The sequence below is a fragment of the Talpa occidentalis genome, unplaced genomic scaffold (assembly GCF_014898055.3).
Source record: "Talpa occidentalis isolate TD23 unplaced genomic scaffold, MPIMG_talOcc4v2.1 talOcc4.2, whole genome shotgun sequence".
NCBI classification, from domain to species: Eukaryota; Metazoa; Chordata; class Mammalia; order Eulipotyphla; family Talpidae; genus Talpa; species Talpa occidentalis.
Window position 1 is genome coordinate 15622159 of NW_023602073.1, and position 23426 is coordinate 15645584.

The window sequence follows — 23426 nt, forward strand, 5'->3', positions numbered from 1 at the left end:
AGGGGGACTAGCAGCGATTTTGTTGCTGACTGCTCCATGAGGACGGGAGGTTGAAGAAGTCCAGGCCAAGGTTTGCTCTGGGGTGGAATGTGAGTTCCTTGTCTGTGTGTCTGTGGGTGTGTGTGCACTCACAGGGGTATTTGTTCCTGCATGTGCATGTGTGTGGTCCATAGCAATAAGGAGCTCACTGGAATCTGTGAAAGGTCAGGGCTTTGCCTTCTAGCTCTCTCCCACTGCTTTCTCTTTCCCAGGCACAGTGTCACATCTCAGATCAGTGTGTGAGGTCAGCAAGGGCAGGCACTTGGGGTTCAGGAAGGGCATCCAGGAGCACAACCCCAGGCATAAAGAAGGCTGGTGCAGCCCCTGGGAGAAATCACCTCCATGGGAGAGCAGTCTGCAGAGACATTTTCTAGGCTCTGAGGGCTAGTCCCGAAAATAGTGGGAAATAATCTGTCCAGTTCCTTATGTTGGATCTGTTCTTAGTCCCTGTGAGTGCAAAGGAAATGTCTCTCACTTCCTCCCTCAGCACCTCCCCACACATACCCAGCAAGGGGAGGGCAGCAGGGCTGGGAGCCTGAGCAGCTGCCACTGTAGGGGAAGGGCAGACCCTCTGCTCTGGTCCCTGCTCCTCTGTCTCCAGCTCTCAGTCCTCACTGGTGGACACTGGGGGGTCCAGGACAGGAGCTCACAACGTACAGACCTTGCCCTCTGCTTCCTGCCTCCCCACATCCTGGTTCTGCAAATTCCCTCTGCCTCAGGCACCCTGACCTTGTCCTGGGAGACCTGTCCTCCCCTGGAGGGAGACAGTCACCTCCCTTGTGCCCAGGGCCTCTGCTCCCAGCACCAACACCTTCTCTTGCCACCCTCTGAGGCTCTCCTGCTTTCAGTGTGGTCTATATGGAAATGTGACTAACCTGGAGACCCTTTTACTCCAAGGGTCTTAGTAGGGTCCAGAGAACCAGACAAGGGGGTGTGAACAGAGTCAAGTGTGATTGACCCCATGGACTCTGTTTGCCAACCATTCACCTCAGTGTTGGTCCCAGGACAAAGAAGGAACTCATAACTTGGGGCTGACTCCTGTTGAAGCTCATCAGACATGGAGAGAGTTTCACTCTTCTCCATGAGTCCCCTCCTTTTTTTTTTTAAAGGTTTATTTATTTATGCATACAAGAACGGGGGTACAGGCCAGAGGTAGGTGGGGCTCGGTTGAGAGGATTCAGCAGAGACAGAGTAGGGAGCAGAACATGCAGATTGACTGAAATACACTGCTGAGGGGAGCTGCGGGTGAGATAGGAGAGGTCTGCTGCACCATGTGGGTAGCTCCTTGGCTGTCCTGGGGTGGAACTCATATTGCAGAGGCTGCAGATAGCTTCACAGTGCTGTCCTTAACCCCTTGCGCCATTAGTGTCCTTACATAATTTCTGTTCTCTCATACAACTTTTGTGAGCTAACCTGTCTGCTTCTCTATCTCTGCTAGCACCTGATACAGGGCACTTTCTGCCAAGATGGAATGATTTTACCTGTCTAGCCCGGGGGCATTGGCAGACTTTAAGCACTGAATTATGGCTGATGGGACTGAAACATTGAATTCAAATGTTATTATTGAAATTTAATCTAAATTAAGGTGGGCAGGGCCTCTCCTGGTGGTGCTGTGGTTGAGCGCAGCGCTGTGAAGCTGTCCACAGCCTCTGCAGCACTGGTTCGATCTCAGCCAGCCGACAAAGGTCCCACATGGCATGGCAGACCGCTCCTGTTGCTCCCGCTGCTCCCCTCAGCAGTATATTTTGTCAGTCTGCCTTTTCTGTTCCCTGCTCTGTCTCTTGTGAATCCTCTTACCCTCCCACACGTCAGGCCTGCACCCCGGTTCTTGTATAAAAAAATAAATAAATTAAAAAAAATAGATAAATAAATAAATTAAGGTGGGCAAATGTGACAGTCATCACCATATTCTACAACACAGGGACATATGGGGCATCTTTCAAATTGCAATCCACTTATCTCTCCAGAGACAAGACTTCAACACCTGCGCAGGCTCAGAGGCTCAGGTGAGGCTTCTGTCCTTCACTCTGGGATATCCTGGCAGATTCATCTCTGCCTGTAGATACGTTGTAGAACTTTTAGGAAGAGCCATGGCCTCATCCCCAGTGATGAGGAGGATGAGGAAGGAAGCATGTGCTCCATCTGCCTGGAGCTGATGACAGAGCCCATGAAATCAACTGTGGACACAGCTTCTGCCACTAGTGCCCCTCCTTCACACAGCAGAGGCAGGGGCAGTGGTCACAGGACAGACCCTGTCTTGAGCTTGTTTTTGTCTGCCTGCTGCTGTGTGGGGATAGTTGATCCCCTGTGGCATTCCCTAGTCTCCTTCCCAGGCCTTTGACAAGACAAACTCAGGATGAGCTGTACCAGGTCCAGAGTCATCTCCAAGACAGTGAGGGTGGAGGCAGATGCCAGGAGTCATCATGGGAACAGGGACCTCTGTCTGTGAATCTGATGCCTCAAGAGGGGCCTCCCCTTCCCCATGCGGGGCCTGCCCCACGGCTATGTCAGGTCACAATGAGATTTAATTTGTCCCCTCTGCTGTTGCTCTGAAGGAAGGGTGCTGTTCCTACCAGGCCCTCCAGTCAGGATTCCTGAGTGTAAAACCTCTGGCATTTTGACAAGTCTCCTCCCTCATCTGTCTGGACCCGCCCCCTCATCAGTTTCATTTCTGAGTTGACTCTAGTCAGAGGAACTTCCCTTCCAGGAATCCGGAAGTGGAGCTGCAGAGCGACTCACAGCGATTTTATGACTGACTGCCCTGTGAGGAGGAGTGCAAAGTCCAGGCAAAGGTTTGCTCTGGGTTGGACTGTGATTTTTTTTTTTTTTTTTTTGTGTGTGTGTGTGTGTGTGTGTGGTGGGAATGGGTGGTGGGTGGCAATAAGGAGCTCACCAAATGTGAAAATATAAAGGGAGGGAGACGGTCACCTCCCTTGTGCCCAGGGACACAAGGGAGGCCATGGCTCTTCCTAAAACTTCTAAAGAGTATCTATAGGCAGAGAAAAATAACCAGGTTTTTCCAGAGTGAAGGACAGAAGGACCTGACCCTCTGAGTCGGCACAGGTGTTGAAGTCTTCTCTCTGGAGAAGATTTGCAACTCTCTCGAGCTCTCCTGCCTGGTGGGGTCTCCATGGAAACGGGACTAACCTTTTTCTTAGAGGGTTTTAGTGGGGTCTGGAGACTAACATGGGGGTGTGAGGACAGTCAAGTGGGACTGACCCCATGGACTCTGTTTGCCAACATTCAGGTCAGTGTTGCTGGCAGAACATAGAAGTCACTCGGGGCTGACTCCTCCTGAAGCTCTTTAGACACAGAGAGAGTTTCACTCTCCCTCCCTGAGTTCTCTTCTCTCATACAACTTTTGTGAGCAAACCTGTCTGCTTCTCTATCTCTACGAGTACCTGCTCCAAGAACATCTCCTGCCATGGTGGAATGTTCTGTGCCTGTGTATGGGGGAATTGGCAGATATTAAGCATTGAATTATGCTGGTGGGACAGAAACACTGAACTTAAGTTTTATTGAATTTTAATCAATGTAAACTGAATGGGGCAAACATGACAGGGACCGCCCTATTCTACCACACAGGGACAGGTGAGGCATCTTTCAAATTCTAATCCGTTATATCTCCAGAAAGAGGATTTCAACACCTGTGCAGGCTCAGAATCTCAGGTGAGGCTTCTGTCCATCACTCTGGAAAGTCCTGGCTGATACACCTCTGCCTATAGATACTTAGCAGAACTTTGAGGAAGAGCCATGGCCTCATCGCCAGCGATCAGGAAGATGAGGGAGGAAGCCACGTGCTCCATCTGCCAGCAGCTGATGAAGGAGCCCATGAGCGTCAACTGTGGGCACAGCTTCTGCCGCCAGTGCATAGACAATATCACTGGGCAGCAAAATCTTGTGATATCTTTTATTTGGAGGGCTCGCTGTCCCCTGTGCCAAACATCACTTCAAAGGGAGAGTGTCCGACCCAACAAGCACCTTGAAAACCTCATTGAGCGCATCCAGGAGCTGGAGCGTCAGAGGCTGTGTGAGGAACATGGGGAGTGGCTCTACCTGTTCTGTGAGGACGACGAGCAGCTCATCTGCTTGCTCTGTGAGCGCTCCCCCCAGCACAGAGGACACCGCACGGCTCTAGTGGAGGACGTGTGTTTAGGCTACAAGGTGAGTGAGTGGCCAAACCTTTCAGCAAGTTCTTCCTCTTATGTTGCACATTTTTATTGAAATTACTCTGAACACCAATATTGTGACCATAAAAATGTTGTTTCCATCACGTTATTTTCTGAATAAGAATTTATTATGATCCCGGTGAGTCAGGTCATCATTTTCTTCTTTTTTTCTTTTTTCTTTTTTTTTTTTGCGGTACCCTCACCAGGGGCCGGGGAACAAACCGGCACTGCAGAGGCTGCCGGCAGCCTCGCAGCCCAGCGCTCAACCGCTGCACCCTAGGGGAGGTCTCAGGTCATCATTTTCTATGCTGAACTTTAAGGTTGGGCAGAACCTTTTCTGTAAGAATTTCCTGTAATGAAGTTTCCCTGGACAACAAATTGTGCTCTTTGTCACACCTGCCTTGTTCATGGCCTCACCTCAAAAACCTAATTGGAGACACCACAGCGTTCAAGAGCACAAGAAAGAATCTGAAATCCCAGAGGTCAGAACCAACACCTTCTTGATATCCCAGAGTCCACAAGGAGTAAGAAAAGGAACTCAGGACGCCTGACGTCCCTCAGTGTGGGTGGTGAGGGGGGGCACCAAGGGGTGGGAATTAATGTGTGAGGGGGAGACTACCCTGAAGTGAGTCCTGAAGGACATACACAATATCACCATGGGCAGAGTGTGGGTAACAGACAGGAGCCAGATCAGGTGGTTCACTTGTCACGCGAGCTTGCCTGACCCTCGATGTGGCAGGCAGGAGGTGCGTGAGGGAAAGGCCATTGCGGGCATGGGAAAGGATGTCAGGAAGGAACCTTGGTATCACTCGGAATCCATACCCCTGCCCAGAGCGGCCTGGACACTAGGGATTTATTTGTGGAGGGAAAGATCAGGTTGACATGTAAAAGCACATTCTGCGTGGACAAAATAAACAACAAGGACAAAATCTAAGGATTGGAAATGGCAACAGGTATGAGCATACACTGGGAAGGGGAGTTAGGGTTTAAAAATACTTGGTGCGAGGGATGAAGCCTTGAGAGACATTTCAATCATTTCCTGTGTTTTTGACACAATAGCTTTTAGCATAAGGGTCCCTTTGCTGAGGAGGAATGAAGAAGTGGGATTCCTTCCTCTGAGCCCTTTTGACATTTGAAGTAACATCCCCAGTGTGGAGCTCTGAGTTCCCTCATCCTTGAGGTGCCTGTGTCTTGTGTGAAGGTTCTGGATCCTGTATCAGGGCGTGTCAGCCCTGACCACCACTCAGCGCACTCACCTCCACCTGTAACCCCATGAGCAGTCAGGGCTGTAATGGGGCAGGTCTCATTGCTTCCCACCATGTCATCAAATAGGAGGACCACAAGGTGATGGGCGTAGCCTCAAGAGTCAGACTGCTGAGGTGAAATACTAGGTCAGCCTCTTCCTACATGGTCAACTGTGAGCCACTATGTTCTTGCTTCATGACTTGGTTTCCCATCTGTAAATGGAGAAAAGAACTGCCCCCTCCCACCCGACACACACTCCAGGAGGTTGTCATAAGCTGTAAGGACATTCTCCACGTTGAGTTGAGAATAGCACTGTGCTCATAGCAAAAGCAAATCAGTCTTTTCGTAAATAGTTTCCTGAGCATTATCTTGAGAGTGCTGTGATGTTATGGGTATATTTGTGAGTTTGCAGAGGGCAGGAGGCAATTACTTTATTGTGGATGTCAATGAGCAGTTTAGTAAGCTTCAGATCCCTTCTCTTGAAAATGTGAGAAAAGGGCGCCTTCCTGGTGGTACAGGGATTCAAGTCTCAGTGCTATCAAGCTATCCCAGTCACTAAAGCATGACTTCAGTCCCTGGCCAGGGAGAAACCAACATGGTACAGCAGACCTCTCCTCAGCAGTGTATTTCAGTCAATCTGCCTGTTCTGCTCCCCACTCTGTCTCTGGCGAATCCTGTCACTACCCCCCTGCATCTCTGACCTACACTCCAGTTCGTGTAGGCATAAATGAATAAAAAATAAATCTTTAGTAAAGAAAAAAGAAAGTGTGAGAAACTTTTGAATAAACCCTAGAGATGGATGTGGACAGGAATCACTGTGAGTTGACGTCATGACACTATTCTCCAGGTGATACAGGGTGCCCCCTCATGACCTGGTTCTGTAACTTCAGAGCCATCCTGGGCTCTCTGTTCTGACCAGGGGCAACATGTGAAAAGTTCCTTGTGTATCAAACACTGTGTATTATCTATGACGGGTCCAGCACGTTATTTTACAAAATTTGCTTTTAGATGATTTTTAACCTAATACGATGTGCAGCATTTTCCTAGCTGACTGTAGTGTGGATGTAGTACAATCCTTAGTTCTGCGATGAGCTGGGAATCACATCTCTGCCACCAACCAGTGATGGGCCCTTGGGCAGGTTACTGCTCCCTCCTAAGCCTCCACATCTACAGCACAGAATGATGTTACAATCCAGCAACTGCTCAGGGACTCCTAGGAATGACTTAATATTACTGCCCTCATGTTTCTTCCTCTCAAAGTGTAAGGCTGGGATTCCCTGTAAGTACCTAATGAAGATTTGATATGGATTAGCCAGACCTCACCCAATTTTTCCTGCAGGAGAAGCTCCAAGACATTGTGACAAAACTGAAGGAAACTCAAGACCTCTGTACGAGTGCGAAGTTGTTCACGGCAGAGCAAATAACTGAATGGAAGGTAAGAATTGGAGTTTAGTGATCACAAACTATATTTCATCCTGAATTGATGTACAGGCTATGACTGGGCAAAGTACTCATTGATAGTTTATTCTCATTAAACCAGTACAAATTGCTGAACCCCAAAGAATATGCCAGTTTTAAAAAAATAATTCCATTAGTTGTCTAATCTAGGAGAATTTCCCTCTGCTTTCTTCAGCCTTGCAGGAGTAAAGTGCTAGGCGTCCCATCACCTCAGTCAGGAGAAACAAAGCTGTTGTGCCCCTGACCTTCAACGGGCTTCACATTTTCAATGACTGAAATTACCTCCTGTCTGAAGATCGTGAACTCACCTGTGCACATTTACCAGAGTACAGGGTCAGACCCTCTACCTTCCTGGTTGCAATACCACCCTAAGGGAATAACAGGACCAGTGCAGAAGACCTTCCCATAACTCAAGCTCATGAGGTTGTGATGAGGATAGAGCTCTGCAAGACTTACACACACTTGCACTGTAGACTGTGGGTCTCTAAGACAGTGTCCGTGGCTGACCAGCCTCTGCAGGATCAGAGACACATTCTTTTATGGCTATGGATGTAATCCATCATTTAGTAACCAAATTCCCCAGATGTGTGAGCATTTTGCCTCTTTCAGTTTCTCTTCCTTGACCTTGACCCTGCTTCTATGTGAGTGGATATGAAACTTGACTCGTCCATCCCTCATTTCGAGATCCTTGGAAGTTGGAGGACCTTATTTGGAAATAACACATGAAGATTCCTGACACTGTAGGTGCTACAACTGCCTCTGTCTCCACATTTCTGGAATATTAGGTCATAGGGAGAACTTCTATTGCTACAAACCATATAAGGAAACCATGTCAATGCCAGTGTCCAGCTGTCCCAGGTCTCGTACAAAAAGTTCCTCTTCAGGGCCTCCCTGCTGGCTCAAGGAGATAAGTCTCAGACAATGAAGCTATTGGTAGCCACTGCAGCATGAGTTCAATCGCTGGCCAAGGAGATGACCCACAGGGCCCAGCAGACCTCTCCTGCCTCGCTGGCTGCTCACCTCAGCAGTGTATTTCAGTCAATCTGCCTGTTCTCCCCACTCTGTCTCTGATGAATTCTCTCACCTCTGCACCTCTGGCCTACACCCCAGTTCTTGTATGCATAAATAAATAAAATCATTAAAAAAAATTTCCACTTCATCCTAATCAATACTCCATCTACCATAATATCACAGTCACTAAAGCACTGTTGGAATTGAGAAAGCACAGATATAAATTGCAATTCCATATACCACAATAAAACCTGTGTTACACATAAAGATGAAATATGAATCCTGGTAGGTGCAATAATATGTCTGGAATCTCTTCAGGCTTCCACTATTGAGTATTATAGACTCTCCTATGAGCCTGATGACTTAAATTCAGTATTGGTTATATTCACTATCAGCGTTTAGTTGAAGAAATTCCCAGAACATATATACAGCGTGGTGCTTGCCCACAGTGCTTGGTGTTATCTTCCTAAATGATAAGTTACTTGCTGTTGGCCAAATTCCCTTATTCTCTTGTTTAGCATTCCAGGACCTTCTTTTTCTGTATTGTGGCTGAAGAAAAAGGAAATGTACCAGGTGGCTGCAGTATGATCACCTTTCACATGAGAGTGCAGCCTTTAGGTCATTTCTAGTGTACAGTCCAGTGGCATGAAATGCATTTAGTTGCTTTGCAGCCATCACCATCCTCCATCTGCAGAACTTTTTCAGCATTCAAAATGGAAACTCTACGTCCATGAACAATAACTCCATTGCTTCCTCCTTCCAGCTTGAGGGCCACTGAACTACTTGTTGTTTCTCAATTTGACCAAGGCCCACATATGAGAGGACTCATAGGGTCTTTCTCTTTTGTGCTTTGGCTCATGTCCCTCAGCATGAATCTTCAAGATTCATGTTGGGCACGTGTCACAGTTTGCTTTCCTCCTGTGGGTGAGCAGATTTACACTGTCTCAGTCCCACCTGTGTTTACTGACTCACCAAAGAGGTATGTTTGGTTTGTTTCCCACTTTTCTGCCTACTTTCTTGATTCTAGGAGAACATAGAGCTTCGGAGACAAGAAATCCAGTCTGAGTTTAGGAATCTCCACAACTTCCTCCATGAGGAGGAGAGGGCTTATCTGTGGAGACTGGATAATGAGAAAGAGAAGATGCTGGGGAGACTGCAGGACAGTGAAGCCAGTCTGGACAATCAGAGCCATGAATTGGAGAAGCTTCTCCTGGAAATAGAGAAGAAATGTCAGGGCTCAGCCCAGAATTTATTGCAGGTGAGGGAGGCTGTGAACTTGGAGGAAAGAAAGAACGTGTCTGTTTCTGATCTCTTGAGAAGAGAATGTGGAGGGAGCCTGGGAAGTTTGGCGAGTCCTCTCTGCCTCATTCAATATTTAAAGTAATAAATGTTGAAGGCTATAGCAGCAGCAGCCCTTTTGCCCATTTCTGTCTATGCAAGTGTCCTTTACTCTTCTCTCCCTTTTTATTATAAACCTCCCCTTTGGGAACCAAAGGAAAGATCCATATCAATGTCAGCTGGTGGCCTGTGCAGGTATCCACAGTGGCAGTATGTGAATCAGAAACCACCTTCTCTGGGTCGAATGTAGGTTTCTTGGCCCTATGGAACCACAGAATAACCTTCATCCCATTTATTCACCCTTGTCAGTTTTTCATAACCCTTCTCACCTTCTCTTAAAAATGACTGGTGGTATAGAGTGGGGCAGCCAAAATGAATGATAACCTTCTGAATCACTTATCTTGGTCCATGAACACTTAGGGAACCTCTTTTCAGCTGCCTGAAGCTTCCATCCAGTGAACATAAATAAATGCCTGGCTGGACTCCAGTTGCTATTGCAGGACTGGTGGTTGCACTGTGAGGGTGAGGATGTAGTGTGATAGCGCCGCAGCAAGTGACATCTGCTGCCTTGTCCTCAGTGGCCCAGAGCCAGGGTCTTGGCATTGATTCCCCACTGAGTACCTTTGTCATAAGTGACAAAAGTAATATGGGCTCCTCAGAAGGAAATTGGATCACTGATACCAGAAGGAAATGCAACCTTGCACCTGGCTACTTCCCTAAGGTCACAGGCTAATGTCAGTGCAGACTGCATGACTCCCCACAACCCTGACCAAGTGTGATCACACGTTCACACACACTGAAAGTGAGTATCCTAGGGGACTGGGATGGGAATCTTTCTACCTGGGTATGCGTGGGTGTGTCAGGCTTTGTCACTCTACTTCCTGGGGTGGAGAGTTCATGGCAAGTAACCCCATGTTTCAAGTGACACAAAATACTGATTTTCCCACACTCACATTTGTCTTTATTATTACTAGGATGTGAAAGATGTGAAAGACACATTAAACAGGTGAGTCTGTATGAATGTGGGAGTGTGAGGATGTGGGCAGTTGTGTGGCTACCCAGAGCTGAATGGAATGTCCCCTGTTCCTTGTAGGAATTCAGATGTGAAGCTGAAATTGCCAGAGATCTTCTGTTTGGAGCCTCAAACTGTGTGCCATGCTCCTGAGCTTTACTTTGATGTGAAGAAAATGTTAAGACACTTCCAAGGTGTGTGAAGTCAACAGTTCCCTTCATGATTCATATAAAATACCCCTTTGGTGGTAACCAACTCAGCAGCTGTCCCTGGATAGACTCAGGACAGAGAGGCTCTTTAGCTGTTCTCAGTGGAGCTGGAACTCTCTACCTTGTGGGTAGGCAGGGATGTAGCTTCCTGGTTACCTCTTCAGGCAATTCAAATTCCTTCTCTCCCAGACTAATCACCTGCTCATTCTCCCCATTGAAATAACAATATAGCAGATGTCACTTCCCTCACTTATCATGACATTTAACAGCATCACTGTTTGTAGTGTTTAGAATATATCTACAACTGAACATTTATTAACATTTCATTAAACTCTCAGCAATGTAAGAAAGATACATCAGTATTCTAGACTGTGATGAAAATGGTTTTAAGGCCTTGACTCTAAATGTTAGAATCCTAATGAAAGCCAGTATGACCAATTCCAATCCTGAGCTTTCAATCCTTTAGTTCTTACTTAGTATTTGTCATTTTCCATATGTCCACAATTAGATAATAAGCTAAATATTATTAAAACATTCTTTAGGCTGTAAAATCAGAATGAACCTGACAGAGGCCAAACCTGAATTGATTGCACTGGTGTGTTGCTATTTTAAGTATGTATTTTATCCCACCAGGTTATTTCTTTAAAGATTTATTTATTAACGCATACTAGAGCTGACGCACAGGCCTGAGGTGTTGGGGGGGCGGTGGAAGGATTCACCTGAGACAGAGTGGGGAACAGAACAGGCAGACTGACTGGAATACACTGCTAAGGGAACAGTGGGCGAGATAGGAGAGGTGCTGTGCCATGTAGGTTGGCTCCCTGGCCAGCCATGGATTGAACTTGTGCTGCAGAGGCTGAGGATAGCTCACAGTGCTGTGCTTAACCCTTTGTGTCCCGAGGGAGGCCAGGAGTCATCTATTTTCTATTTAGGTTGCTTCTGCAGGAATTTTCCCATATCTGCCCATTATCATTTATAAGCATTTTGATTGTGTAATCTTACCATTTTTATTGGTGTTTTTATTATTGTATTACACTAAATTGCATTCAAGTAACCAGTCTGTGTAGCATAGATCTACAGATCTACAGATCTACAGATCTACAGATCTACAGATCTACAGTTCATTCTTTCAATCTGACTAGTCTTATTCATGACTACCATAATCCATGTAGAAAATGTGTTGTGAACTGCATTTTCTTTACTTATTAATCGCTTATATTTTCACTTTTCTATTAAATTGGTCTGTTTGAGGGCCTCCCCAGTAGCCCAGCGGGTTGAGAGCAGTGCTGTGAAGGTGACCGCAGCCTCCGCAGCACCGGTTCAATTCCTGCCAGCTAGGGAGAATCCCAAATGGGGAAGCAGACCTCTCCTGTCTCAGCCGTTGCTCCACTCAGCAGTGTATTTCCTCAGACTTGCTGGTCTGTTCCCCACTCTGTCTCTGGTGAATCCTCTCACCCTCCCACAACTCTGGCCTGTACCCCACCTCTTGTATAAATAAGAAAATAAGAAATTAGAAAAATAAATTGGTCGGTTTAAACTCTTCTAGTCTTCCCCACTTTAGTGATTTTTTTGGCCAGCCTCATCTGTCAGTTATGGAGGGAAGAACGTTAACATGTTTTAGGATGATTGTAGAGTTTTCCCTTTTGCTTTGCTTATGGTGATATTTGGCACTGTTTACTTCGTGGTTATATAGTGCATGCATGTTTGCAAGTTTGAATTTTTCCTATGAAATGTATATTAATTGATTAGGTATCTCTTTTCTCCCTTAATAATACTTTAATTTAATACTATTTGATAAATGTAGCAGCTATATGACTATATAATCTATCTTTCCGGTCTCAAGTTACGGTTTCACTATAAACAATAGGTAATTACAAAAGTCCAGCGGATCTTTCCCCTTTCAGTATGATTTACTTTAAATTTTGATCTGTGCACTATGGCTATTTTGGATTGTTCATATAACATGAATTGAAAATCTCACTTCCAGAAGAGAGTTGCATGAGGAGTTCTTTCCAATGGTGACAACAAGAGTGATGAACAGGGAAGTATCCAGGAGTAGGAGGTGGTAGGGCCATGGCCACCCGGGGCCTGTGTGGCAGGGTAAAGAGCCATGAGCACGGGTTCGTGTGAACAGCAGAGATGACAGAGACCTGCCATTGCAGGCAGTGGAGAGGGACTTGGGTCCTGATGACTTCAAGCTCTGCTTTTGTTTGCTCCCTGGGCTCCCCCAGTTCTTCCCTTTGACTGAAGCGAACACAAGTCAGAGGGGCGGGAGGATGATCATTAGGTCCACAGGGTCAGCCTTCAGTTCTCAGCCGTGGTGCAGCTGATCGTGTTTAACACCGGAATATTTTGGAGGTTCACTTCTTGCTACAACATCCTGTTATCATTGTTGCTTTGTAATTACACTCCTGGCCAGAGTCACACTTAAGAAATTATACTCCTGTTGCCTCCCTGGTGGCGCAAGGGATAAAGAAGCAACCTATGAAGCTGTCTGCAGTCACTGCAGCATGAGTTTGAGCCCCAGCCAGGGAGCTACCCACATGGTGCAGCAGACCTCTCCTGACTCATCCGCTGCTCCCCTTAGCATGGTATTTCAGTCAGTCTGCCTGTTCTGTTCTCCACTTTCTCTCTGGTGAGTCCTCTCACCCATACTCTTCTGGCCTGTGCCCCAATTCTTGTATGCATAAATAAATAAACCTTTAAAAACAAACAAATTACACTCCTGGCCAGCATCATGCTTAAAAAGATCATTATTTTTTTTATTTTACTTATGTTCGTCAGATCGTTTCGATGTGCATTATTCCAGCATTAATTATATCACTTTTTACTCATCCCTGGGACAAAATGAACTATCATCTGCAGCAACATAAAAGACTTCATACAAAAATTCATGGTCTGAGAGGTGCTTTGAGGGTGGAATAGAATACTGGGATCTGAGGTAACTGTTTCAATAACAAAATATGGCAGGACCTATGTTATTTTGCTTTCTGATAATGGGTGTGAAAGGTTATCACTAAAAATGGGGATAAGCTACTTTTTTGCTTCAATATTCCATGATCTTGGTGGCCCTACACAGGGGATAAGCGTTGTGGAGAGGACAGCGACCACTATGGTTAGTCAGTCCCTTGCCTTCTCCAAGGGACTGAGTTGGTGATGGTGACAGTGATGGAGAGGATATTACTTCCATTTATTGCTTACTTACCAAATACCAGGAATTTCTCCAAGCAGTAGGGTGCATGAGCTCCTTCAATCCTCCCCACCATTACTGTGGCGGGTATGATGATGTCCTACTATAATATGCAGAGTCTCAGAAAGTGACTCACAGAGCTAGAAGAAGTAGGCAGCACCTGAATCCTGGAGGTTGTACTTGAAGTGCACTGTCTTCTCAGCATATAAAATGTGCCTTTCTTTTTATCAGTCAGCGTGACTCTGGACCCAGACACAGCTCATCGTGATCTAATGCTGTCTGAGGATCGGAGATATGTGACCCGTGGAGGCAGCCAGAAGGAGTATTTCAGTTCTACAAGATTCTGTTCCTTACCCTGTGTCCTGGGCTGTGAGGGCTTCACCTCAGGAAGACATTACTTTGAAGTGGATGTGGGAGAAGGATGTGGGTGGGACTTAGGAGTTTGTCTGGAAAATGTGCAGAGGGACAGTGTCTTGACCCCAGAGCCTCAGTCTGGCTTCTGGGCCATCAGACTCTGCCAGAAGAATGGCTACATGGCCCTTACCTCTCCCCCAACACCCCTTCCATTGAGGGAGTGGCCCCGGCTGGTGGGAGTTCTTCTGGACTGTGAGGCTGGACTTGTGTCCTTTTACAACATGAATACTGGCTCCCACATCTTCACCTTCCCAAGGGCCTCCTTCTCTGGTACTCTTCGGCCTTATTTCCAGGTTAATCATTCTTCTTTGTTCCTCCCTCTACCCCTGGGGTCAATTTAAAAGAGACTCTTGTTTCCCATTGTAGAAATACAACGTCAGTCCTATTAGGACAAAAGTTGGTCTGTTTTGTCATCTGCTGTTTCCCTTTACCTGGACTGGCGCTGAGTTCTCAGTGGACACTCAGTGAGTGCGCCATGACTGCTGGACACAGCCACTGTGCAGACAGCACAGAAGATCAGCCTGACCTGCAGGGAAGTGAGAGAACAGCAGGGTCATCCCTCATGCTCTCCCCAGTCACTGGGTCAGATCTCTGAGCTGCCAGGGCCTGGTCTCACGCTGGGTGTCTGACCATTTCATTTCATGTGAAGTTTTCACACCTCATCCATGTTGTCGTTTGGGTCAGTATTTGGTTTTGTTTATGGACAAACCATTGCAGTGCATGGATGTCATGCATTGTGTGTGCCCATTCATCAAAGGATGGACATTGGTTGTTTCCACTTTGGGGAGAGTTCAAATGATGCCACTGTGAACAATTTTGTACAAGTTTTTGTGTGATTATGGTCAAATTTGTAGCTTTGTACCTAGGAGTAGAATTGCCACTTCCTGTGGTATCTTGTTCAACTTTTTAAGGAACTGTCTGTTTTCCCAAGAAGCTACAACATTGTATATGCTCACAGGCCATGTATGACATTCCAATTTCTCTACATTTTATTGAGGGTATTTTTCAAGGGAACTATGCTAATGGATGTTAAGTGCTATCTCCTTGAGATTTTGTTTTCTTCTGGCTTTTGCATTTTCCTAATAACTGGTGATGGTGACACCTTCTTGGCTAATTGTGTGTCTTTTTGGAATAATCTCTATTCACAAACATTGCCCATTTTGACTGGGTTATTTGTATTTTGGTTTGTAATAACTTTTTATGCTAATCACAGTTCTAGGTATGTACCTTATCAGCTTAGTAATTTTAGAAACTTTCTGTCATTCTCTGAGTTATCTGTTTACATTGTTGCTGGAGTCCTAAGAAGCTCAACTCGGTATCCTTGTTATATTGAACTTTTATTACTTGTGTTTTGGGTGTCATCCAGATAACCATTGGGAACCCAAGGGAACAAGAGTTTTTCCCTCTTTTCTTCCAAAAGGTTTTAACCATTTCAGTTCTTACACTTAGATCTTTTGTTCATTTTGGGGACTCCAGTGATCTGTCCGCTCCGGTTCTTTGAATTTCTCCATCCTACACTCCCTATACACAGGAGGGGGTGCACGAGGGAGGGGCTTTCTCTGGCCTCCCCTGCGCTGTCTCAGCACATCACACACATCACCTGAGCACTGGGCTTTCCCTATTTCGGGACATGTCTCTGAAGGCTCTTCTGTGTCCCCACCCCTCTCAGCCCTGATCGCTGCATGATCCCCTCCTTCACACAGTGGGTATAGGAGGGCAGTGGTCACAGGACAGGCCCTGTCATGAGCTTGTCTTTGTCTGGCTGCTGCTGTGTGGGGGTGGTTGATCCCCTGTGGGGTCGCTCAGCTCCTTTCCTGGTCCAATTGTTAGGGGGAAAAGGATGTCCTAAAGCTAATTCCATACAGGCTTTGTGGACTCCACCCCCACCCCAGGCCAAAGCCAAAGACACTGGGAACTCCAAATCCTATCACCACCAAAGGGAAGGTGGCTGGGACCTGAGGGTGGGGTTAAGCAGCCAAGTTGGTATAAAGGCAGACACGTGGGCTTTTGGGGGGGGGGGTCCCCCATTTTGGCTTTCTGCCAGCTAGCAGGGTCCGGCCAGCTCTGAGAGTGACTTTTGGTTTCCAGGTCGGCGAATCGGATAGGACGCATTAAAGACTTTATTTCCCTATTTTCTCCCTGAGTTGTACATTTTCCTTATTTCCTTTTCCCATGTAAATAAACCTTTTATTAACCTTTTGTGTGTGCCTGTAGTGGAGTATTAATAAGTCCTTTTTAAGCGCGTGGGTGAGGACCCACAGCCAGGAACCTGTTCAATATCGGGGCTGTCCTATAACACTTGTCAAGACAACTCAGGATGAGCTGTGCCCAGTGCAGAGTCTCATCCATGACAGTGATGGTAGAGGGAGATGCAGGGTCACTATGGGTTCAGGAACCCAGGGATACATTCTCATCTGTCAGGAGCTGGATGCCTCAGGAGCTGGTGTGTCCAGTTCCTGTATGGGGTCTGCCTGCAGGCTGTGCCAGGATAAGATGAATCTTCAGGTGTGAAATGGCTGAGACTCTGGGAGCATCCAGGAGAGTGCAGGGACTGAGAGATTCCTCCTGGGTGGGAAGAGAGGAAGCTGGGCCACCACTGGGATCAGCAGCTTGAGAGCCTGAGCAGCTGGACTGTCTTGGCTAGGTTGTTCCTCAGCTCCTTTGCAGGTCAGCTGCCCTGACAGACCCCCTAGGGCATTCAGATCAGCACCAAACAAAGCACCTGACCCAGGATCTAGCCAGGGACTCTAGAATCCCAGTTCACTCCCTGGCTCCTCCTTCACCCTACCAGCTCTCAGACACTGCAGAAGTGATTTCTTTTATAAATACTTACTGTGCGATTATCAGAAATGCCTCTTCCATCCTAGGCTATCAATATGGCAAGGGACTATGCTGCCTGCCTCCCAGCACCCAGGCTTGCCGCCTCCCAGCCTGCTCCTCTGCTCCCCTGCTTAAGCATTAAAGGCCTGTCAGATCTACCTAGGACTCCAAATTCCTTTCCCCCTCCTGAATAACAATGAACCTGGCTGGTGCTGCCAGTTTCAGGACTTCTCCCAAATCTATCTGGCCCCGCCCCCAGGCAGTTACTTTCTGAGTTGACACCAGGGAAAGCAAACCACATGCAGGAGCTGGAAGTGGAGCTGCAGGGGGACTAGCAGCGATTTTGTTGCTGACTGCTCTGTGAGGAAGGGAGGATTGAAGAAGTCCAGGCCAAGGTTTGCTCTGGGGTGAACTGTAAGTTCCTTGTCTGCGTGTCTGTGTGTGTGTGTGTGCATGGGGTGTGTGTTCATGTGTGGGTGTGTGGGTGTGGTCCCTGGCAATAAGGAGCTCACTGGAACCTGAAAATGGTCAGGACATTGCTTTCCAGCTCTCTCTCCCTCTGCTTTCTCTTTCCCAGGCACAGTGCCACATCTCAGATCAGTGTGTGGTCAGCAATGGCAGGCACTTGGGGTTCAGAGTGTTGTAGAGCAACCCCAATACAAAACAGGGTGCCTGACTGTGGGTCCTCACCCACGTGCTTAAAAGGACTTATCAATGCTTTACTCCTAACAAGAGGACCAGCAGACACAGGAGCACAACCCCAGGCATAAGGAAGGCTGGTGCAGCCCCTGGGAGAAATCCCCTCCGTGGGAGAGCAGTCTGCAGAGACGTGCTCTGGCTCCGAGGGCTAGTCCTGAAATAGAAGGAAATAATCTATCCAGCTTTGTGTTGTATTGTTGTTACAGAGCAACCCCGATATAAAAACGGGTTGCCTGACTATGGGTCCTCACCAGGGCGCTTAAAAGGAACTTATTAATACTCCTCTGCAGCAGGCACACACAAAAGGTTAATAAACGGTTTTATTTACAAGGGAAAAGGAAATGAGGAAATGTACAACTCAGGGAGAAAATAGGGAAATAAAGACTTAAATGTGAACTACCCGATCCACCGACCTGGAAACCCAAAGGCACTCTGAGAGGTGCCCTACTGCTACTGTTATAGGACAGGGAGAGGGGCAGCCCAAACCCCGCAAACCTGCCTATTCTAAATGGGTTCTGCCATCCGCCGCATCAACACAAAACATATGACACTTTAATGGGAAGGAACTTTAATAAAACTAGGAAACAATACAGGTAAGGCAAAGAGTCTAGTTTCTAAATGAAGCACCCAAAGTTACCCATCCCCTCGTGGGTAAAACTCCATCCATATGGGGTCGGCCCAGAGCAAGGCCCCAAAGCCTGCCACAAGTCTAAAACATCTTCCAGTGGGGACCCACAGAAAAGGGTCACAAACAACCGGACAAGCCCGGAAGGAAAAGAGCAAAATCAACATCCAGATAAAAGCTGCCATTGTCACCTCCCCACGGGTCTCACCCACATCTGTGTCACCCAGTCCACGACCAAAAGACAAGCGCAGTTTCTTCACATGTCTCTAGGCTCCATGCGCCTCCTTCAGGTCTCCTGGCTCCATCCTGCTTCCTTCCTCAGTCTCTTCTTCTGCTTCTCCTCTTGCTGCTCAGCTCCACCCTCCCTTGGGTGGGGCAGGGAACCTCCCCCTTTCCTGGGGACCACCCTGTTGCACTACGAGCTGGCAGAGAGCCAAAAAAAGGGAACCCCCCACCCCCAAAGCCCACGTGTCTGGTTTTATACCAAACCTGGCTGCTTAACCCCACCCTCAGGTCCCAGCAACCTTCCCTTTGGTGGTGACGGGATTTGTCTTTCCCAATGTCCTGATGGCTTTGGTCAGGAGTGGGGGTGGAGTCCACAAAGTCCGCATGGAATTAGCTCAGGACATTCCCCCCTAACAGTATCTGTTTTCAGTCTAGGCCTGTGAATGCAAAGGAAAGGTCTCTCACTTCCTCCCTAATCTCCTCCCCACACACTCCCAGCAAGGGGAGGGCAATAGGGCTGGGAGCCTGAGCAGATGCAGCTGTGGGAAGGGCAGACCCTCTGCTCTGGTCCCTGCTCCTCTGTCTCCAGCTCTCAGTCCTCACTGGTGGACACTGGGGGGTCCAGGACAAGGACCCCACAGTGGACAGGCCTTGCCCTCTGCTTCCTGCCTCCCCATATCCTGGTTCTGCAAATTCCCGCTGCCTCAGGAACCCTGACCTTGTCCTGGGAGACCTGTCCTCCCCTGGAGGGAGACAGTCACCTCCCTTGTGCTTAGGGACTCTGCTCCCAGAACCAACTCCTGTTGCCACCCTCTGCAGCTCTCCTGCTGTAGTGTGATATAAAACTGGATTAAACTGCAGCCCCTTTTTCTCTGAGGGTTTTAGTGGGTCTTGAGTACCAGATGTCGGGGTGTGAGTAGAATCAAGTGTACTGACCCCGTGCACTCTGCTCCCAAACCAATCACCTCTGTTGCTGGCAGGAAAAGAAGTAACTCAGAACTCAGAGCTGACTCCTCCCGAAGTTCATTTGACACAGAGAGACTATCACTCTCCCTCCCTGACTTCTCTTCTCTCCTACAACTTTCGCTAGCAAACCTGTCTGCCTTCTATCTCTACGAGTACCTGATCCAAGAACACTTTCTGCCATGAGGGAATGTTCTTTACTTGGATATCGTGGCACCATTGGCAGATATGAAGCATTGAATTATGGCTGGTAGGACTCCAACACAGAATTTAAATGTTATTTTGAATTTTAATCTAAACTGGGTAGGGAAAACGTGACAGGGATTACCCTGTTATACCACACAGGGATGTGTGAGGCATCTTTCAAATTGTAACCCACTTTCTTTCCAGAGAGAAGACTTCAACACCTGTGTAGGCTCAGAGGCTCAGGTGAGGCTTCTGGAAAATCATGGCTGATTCATCTCTGCCTATAGATACTTAGTAGAACTTTGAGGAAGAGCCATGGCCTCACTGCCAGCGATAAGGAAGATGAGGGAGGAAGCCACGTGCTCCATCTGCCAGGAGCTGATGAAGGAGCCCGTGAGCATCCACTGTGGGCACAGCTTCTGCCGCCAGTGCATAGACAATATCATTAGGGAAGGATATCCTGTGAAATCTTTTATTTGGAGGGCTCGCTGTCCCTTTTGTCAAACATCACTTCAAAGGGAGAGTGTCCAGCCCAACAAGCACCTTGAAAACCTCATAGAAACTGTCAAGGAGCTGGAGCGTGAGAGGCTGTGTGAGGAACACGGGGAGCAGCACCTGTTCTGTGAGGATGGACGACGGGCAGCTCATCTGCTGGCGCTGTGAGCGCTCCCCCCAGCACAGAGGACACAGCACGGCTCAAGCGGAGGACGTGTGTTTAGGTTACAAGGTGAGTGAGTGGCCAAACCTTTCAGCAAGTTCTTCCTCTTATGTTGCACCTTTTGACTGGAATTAGTTTAGTTAGTCTGAACACCAAGATTGTGACCCTAAGAATGTTGTTTCCATCATGTTATTTTCTGAATAATAGCTTATTATGATCCCGGTGAGTCAGGTCCTCATTTTATATGCCAAACTTTAAGGTTGGGCGGAATCTTCCTTGTAAGAACTTCCTATAATGAACTTAATAGATTGTGCTCTTTGTCACGCCTGTCTCGTTCATGGCCTCACCTCAAATCATAATTGGAGACACCACAGTGTGCAAGAGCACAGGACAGCATCTGAAATCCCAGAGGTCAGAACCAACACCTTCTTGATATCCCAGAGTCCACAAGGAGTAAGAAAAGGAACTCAGGACGCCTGACGTCCCTCGGTGTGGGTGGTGAGGGGGGCACTAGGGGCAGGAATGAATGTGTGAGGGGGAGACTGCCCAGAAGTGAGTCCTGAAGGACACACACAATATCACCATGGGCAGAGTGTGGGTAATACACAGGAGCCAGATCAGGTGGTTCACTTGTCACTAGAGCTTGCCTGACTCTCGATGAGGCAGGCAGGTGGTGCGTGAGGGGAAAGGCCGATGCAGGCATGGGAAAGGATGTCAGGAAGGAACCTTGGTATCACTCGGAATCCATACCCCTGCCCAGAGTGGCCTGGACACTAGGGATTTATTTGTGGAGGGAAAGATCAGGTTGACATGTAAAAGCACATTCTGCGTGGACAAAATAAACAACAAGGACAAAATCTAAGGATTGGAAATGGCAACAGGTGTGAGCATACACTGGGAAGGGGAGTTAGGGTTTAAAAATACTTGGTGCGAGGGATGAAGCCTTGAGAGACGTTTCAATCATTTCCTATGTTTTTGACACAATAGCTTTTAGCATAAGGGTCCCTTTGCTGCGGAGGAATGAAGAAGTGGGATTCCTTCCTCTGAGCCCTTTTGACATTTGAAGTAACATCCCCAATGCGAGGTGCCTGTGTCTTGTGTGAAGGATCTGGATCCTGTGTCAGGGCGTGTCTCCTGACCACCACTCAGCACACTCACCTCCTCCTGTAACCCCATGTGCAGTCAGGGCTGTAATGGGGCAGGTCTCAGTGCTTCCCACCATGTCATCAAATAGGAACAACACAAGGTTCTGGGCGTAGCATCAAGAGTCAGACTGCTGAGGTGAAATACTAGGTCAGCCTCTTCCTAGATGGGCAACTGTGAGCAACTCTGTTCTTGCTTCATGACTTGGTTTCCCCATCTGTAAATGGAGAAAAGACCTGCCCCCTCCCACCAACACACACACCAGGAGGTTGTCATAAGCTGTAAGGACATTCTCTAGGTAGAGTTGAGAATAGCACTGTGTTCCTAGCGAAAGCAAATGAGTCTTTTGGTAACTAGTTCCTGAGCACTGTCTTGGGAGCATTGTGATGTTATATTTGTGAGTTTTCAGAGGGCAGGAGGCAATTCCTATACTCTGGATGACAATGAGCAGTTTAGTGAGCTTCAGATCCCTTCTTTTGAAAATGTGAGATATGGGTGCCTTCCTGGTGGCACTGGGGTTCAAGTCTCAGTGCTATCAAGCTATCCCCAGCCACTGCAGCATGAGTTCAATCCCTGGCCAGGGAGCAACACACATGGTGCAGCAGACCTCTCCTGTCATGCATACTGCTCCCCTCATCAGTGTATTTCAGTCAATCTGCCGGTTCTGCTCCCCACTCTGTCTCTGCTGAAGCCTCTCACCCCCCACTCTGTAAATAAAGAAAAATAAATCTAGAGTGAAACAAAAAAGAAAATGTGAGAATCTTTTGAATACACCCTACAGCTGGATGTGGACATGCATCACTGTGAGTTGACATCATGACACTGTTCTCCAGGTGATAGCAGGGTGCCCCATCCACGACCTGGTTCTGAAACTCCATCCTGACTAAGCGTAACATGTGAAACGTTCCTTGTGTATCAAACACTGTATCATCTATGACTGGTCCAGTTATTTTACAAAATTTACTTTTAGATGATTTTGACCTTATAATTTGTGTAGCATTTTCCTGGTGACTGTAGTGGTAGATGTAGTCCAATGCTTAGATCCTCGATGCGCTGGGAATTGTATCTCCGCCACCTACTAGGGATGGCCCCTTGGGCAGGTTACTACCTCTTTCCTAAGCATCCACTTCTCCAGCACAGAAGGATGTTACAATCCTAGCAACTGCTCAGGGACCCCTGGGGAATGACTTATGCTACTTCCCTCATGTTGTGTATTCTCACAGTGTAAGGTCTAAAAAATATATTCACACTGTTATTGTACAGATTGGAGGCTGGGATTTCCCCTAAGTACCAAATGAAGATTGAGAAATGGAAGCCAGACCTCATCCAATTTTTCCTGCAGGAAAAGCTGTAAGACATTGTGACAAAACTGAAGGGAATACAAGAACTCTGTAAGAGTGTGAAGTTATTCACGACGGAGCAAATAACTGAATGGGAGGTAAGAATTGGAGTTTAGTGATCACAAACTATTTTTCATCCTGAATTGATGTACAGGCTATGACTGGGCAAAGTACTCATTGATAGTTTATTCTCATTAAACCAGTACAAATTGCTGAGCCCCAAAGAATATGCCAGTTTTTTTAAAAAATAATTCCTTTAGTTGTCTAATCTAGGAGAATTTCCCTCTACTTTCTTCAGCCTTGCAGTAGTAACTTCCTAGGTGTCCCATCACCTCAGTCAGCAGAAAGAAACCTGTTGTGCCCCTTATCTTCAATGGGCTTCATGTTTTAAATAACTGAAATTACCTCCTGTCTAAAGATCGTGAACTCACCTGTGCACATTTACCAGAGTACAGGGTCAGACCCTCTACCTTCCTGGTTGCAATACCACCCTAAGGGAATAACAGGACCAGTGCAGAAGACCTTCCCATAACTCAAGCTTGTGAGGATGTGATGAGAATAGAGCTCTGCAAGACTTACACACACTTGCACTGCAGACTGTGGGTCTCTAAGACAGTGTCCGTGGCTGACCAGCCTCTGCAGGATCAGAGACACATTCTTTTATGGATATGGATGTAATTCA

The 23426-nt window shown here is 47.3% G+C and overlaps 1 protein-coding gene across 5 annotated transcripts; it reads left to right on the plus strand.

Annotated features, from left to right (window-relative positions):
- Positions 1-16275, plus strand: LOC119251724 (E3 ubiquitin-protein ligase TRIM38-like). Of its 5 annotated transcripts, none has more exons than XM_037518984.2 (8): positions 1-89; positions 2747-2831; positions 3960-4203; positions 6793-6888; positions 8950-9180; positions 10235-10266; positions 10354-10466; positions 13903-16275. In XM_037518984.2, the coding sequence occupies exons 2-8, from the start codon at positions 2788-2790 to the stop codon at positions 14424-14426; spliced, it is 1284 nt and encodes a 427-aa protein (XP_037374881.1). In that variant the 5' UTR covers positions 1-89; positions 2747-2787; the 3' UTR covers positions 14427-16275. The 5 variants fall into 5 exon arrangements, with proteins under 5 accessions (XP_037374881.1, XP_037374882.1, XP_037374877.1 ...); XM_037518985.2 differs by having other exon boundaries at positions 1-70; XM_037518980.2 differs by lacking the exon at positions 1-89 and having other exon boundaries at positions 2792-2831; positions 3670-4203.
- The last annotated feature ends 7151 nt before the right edge of the window (positions 16276-23426 follow it).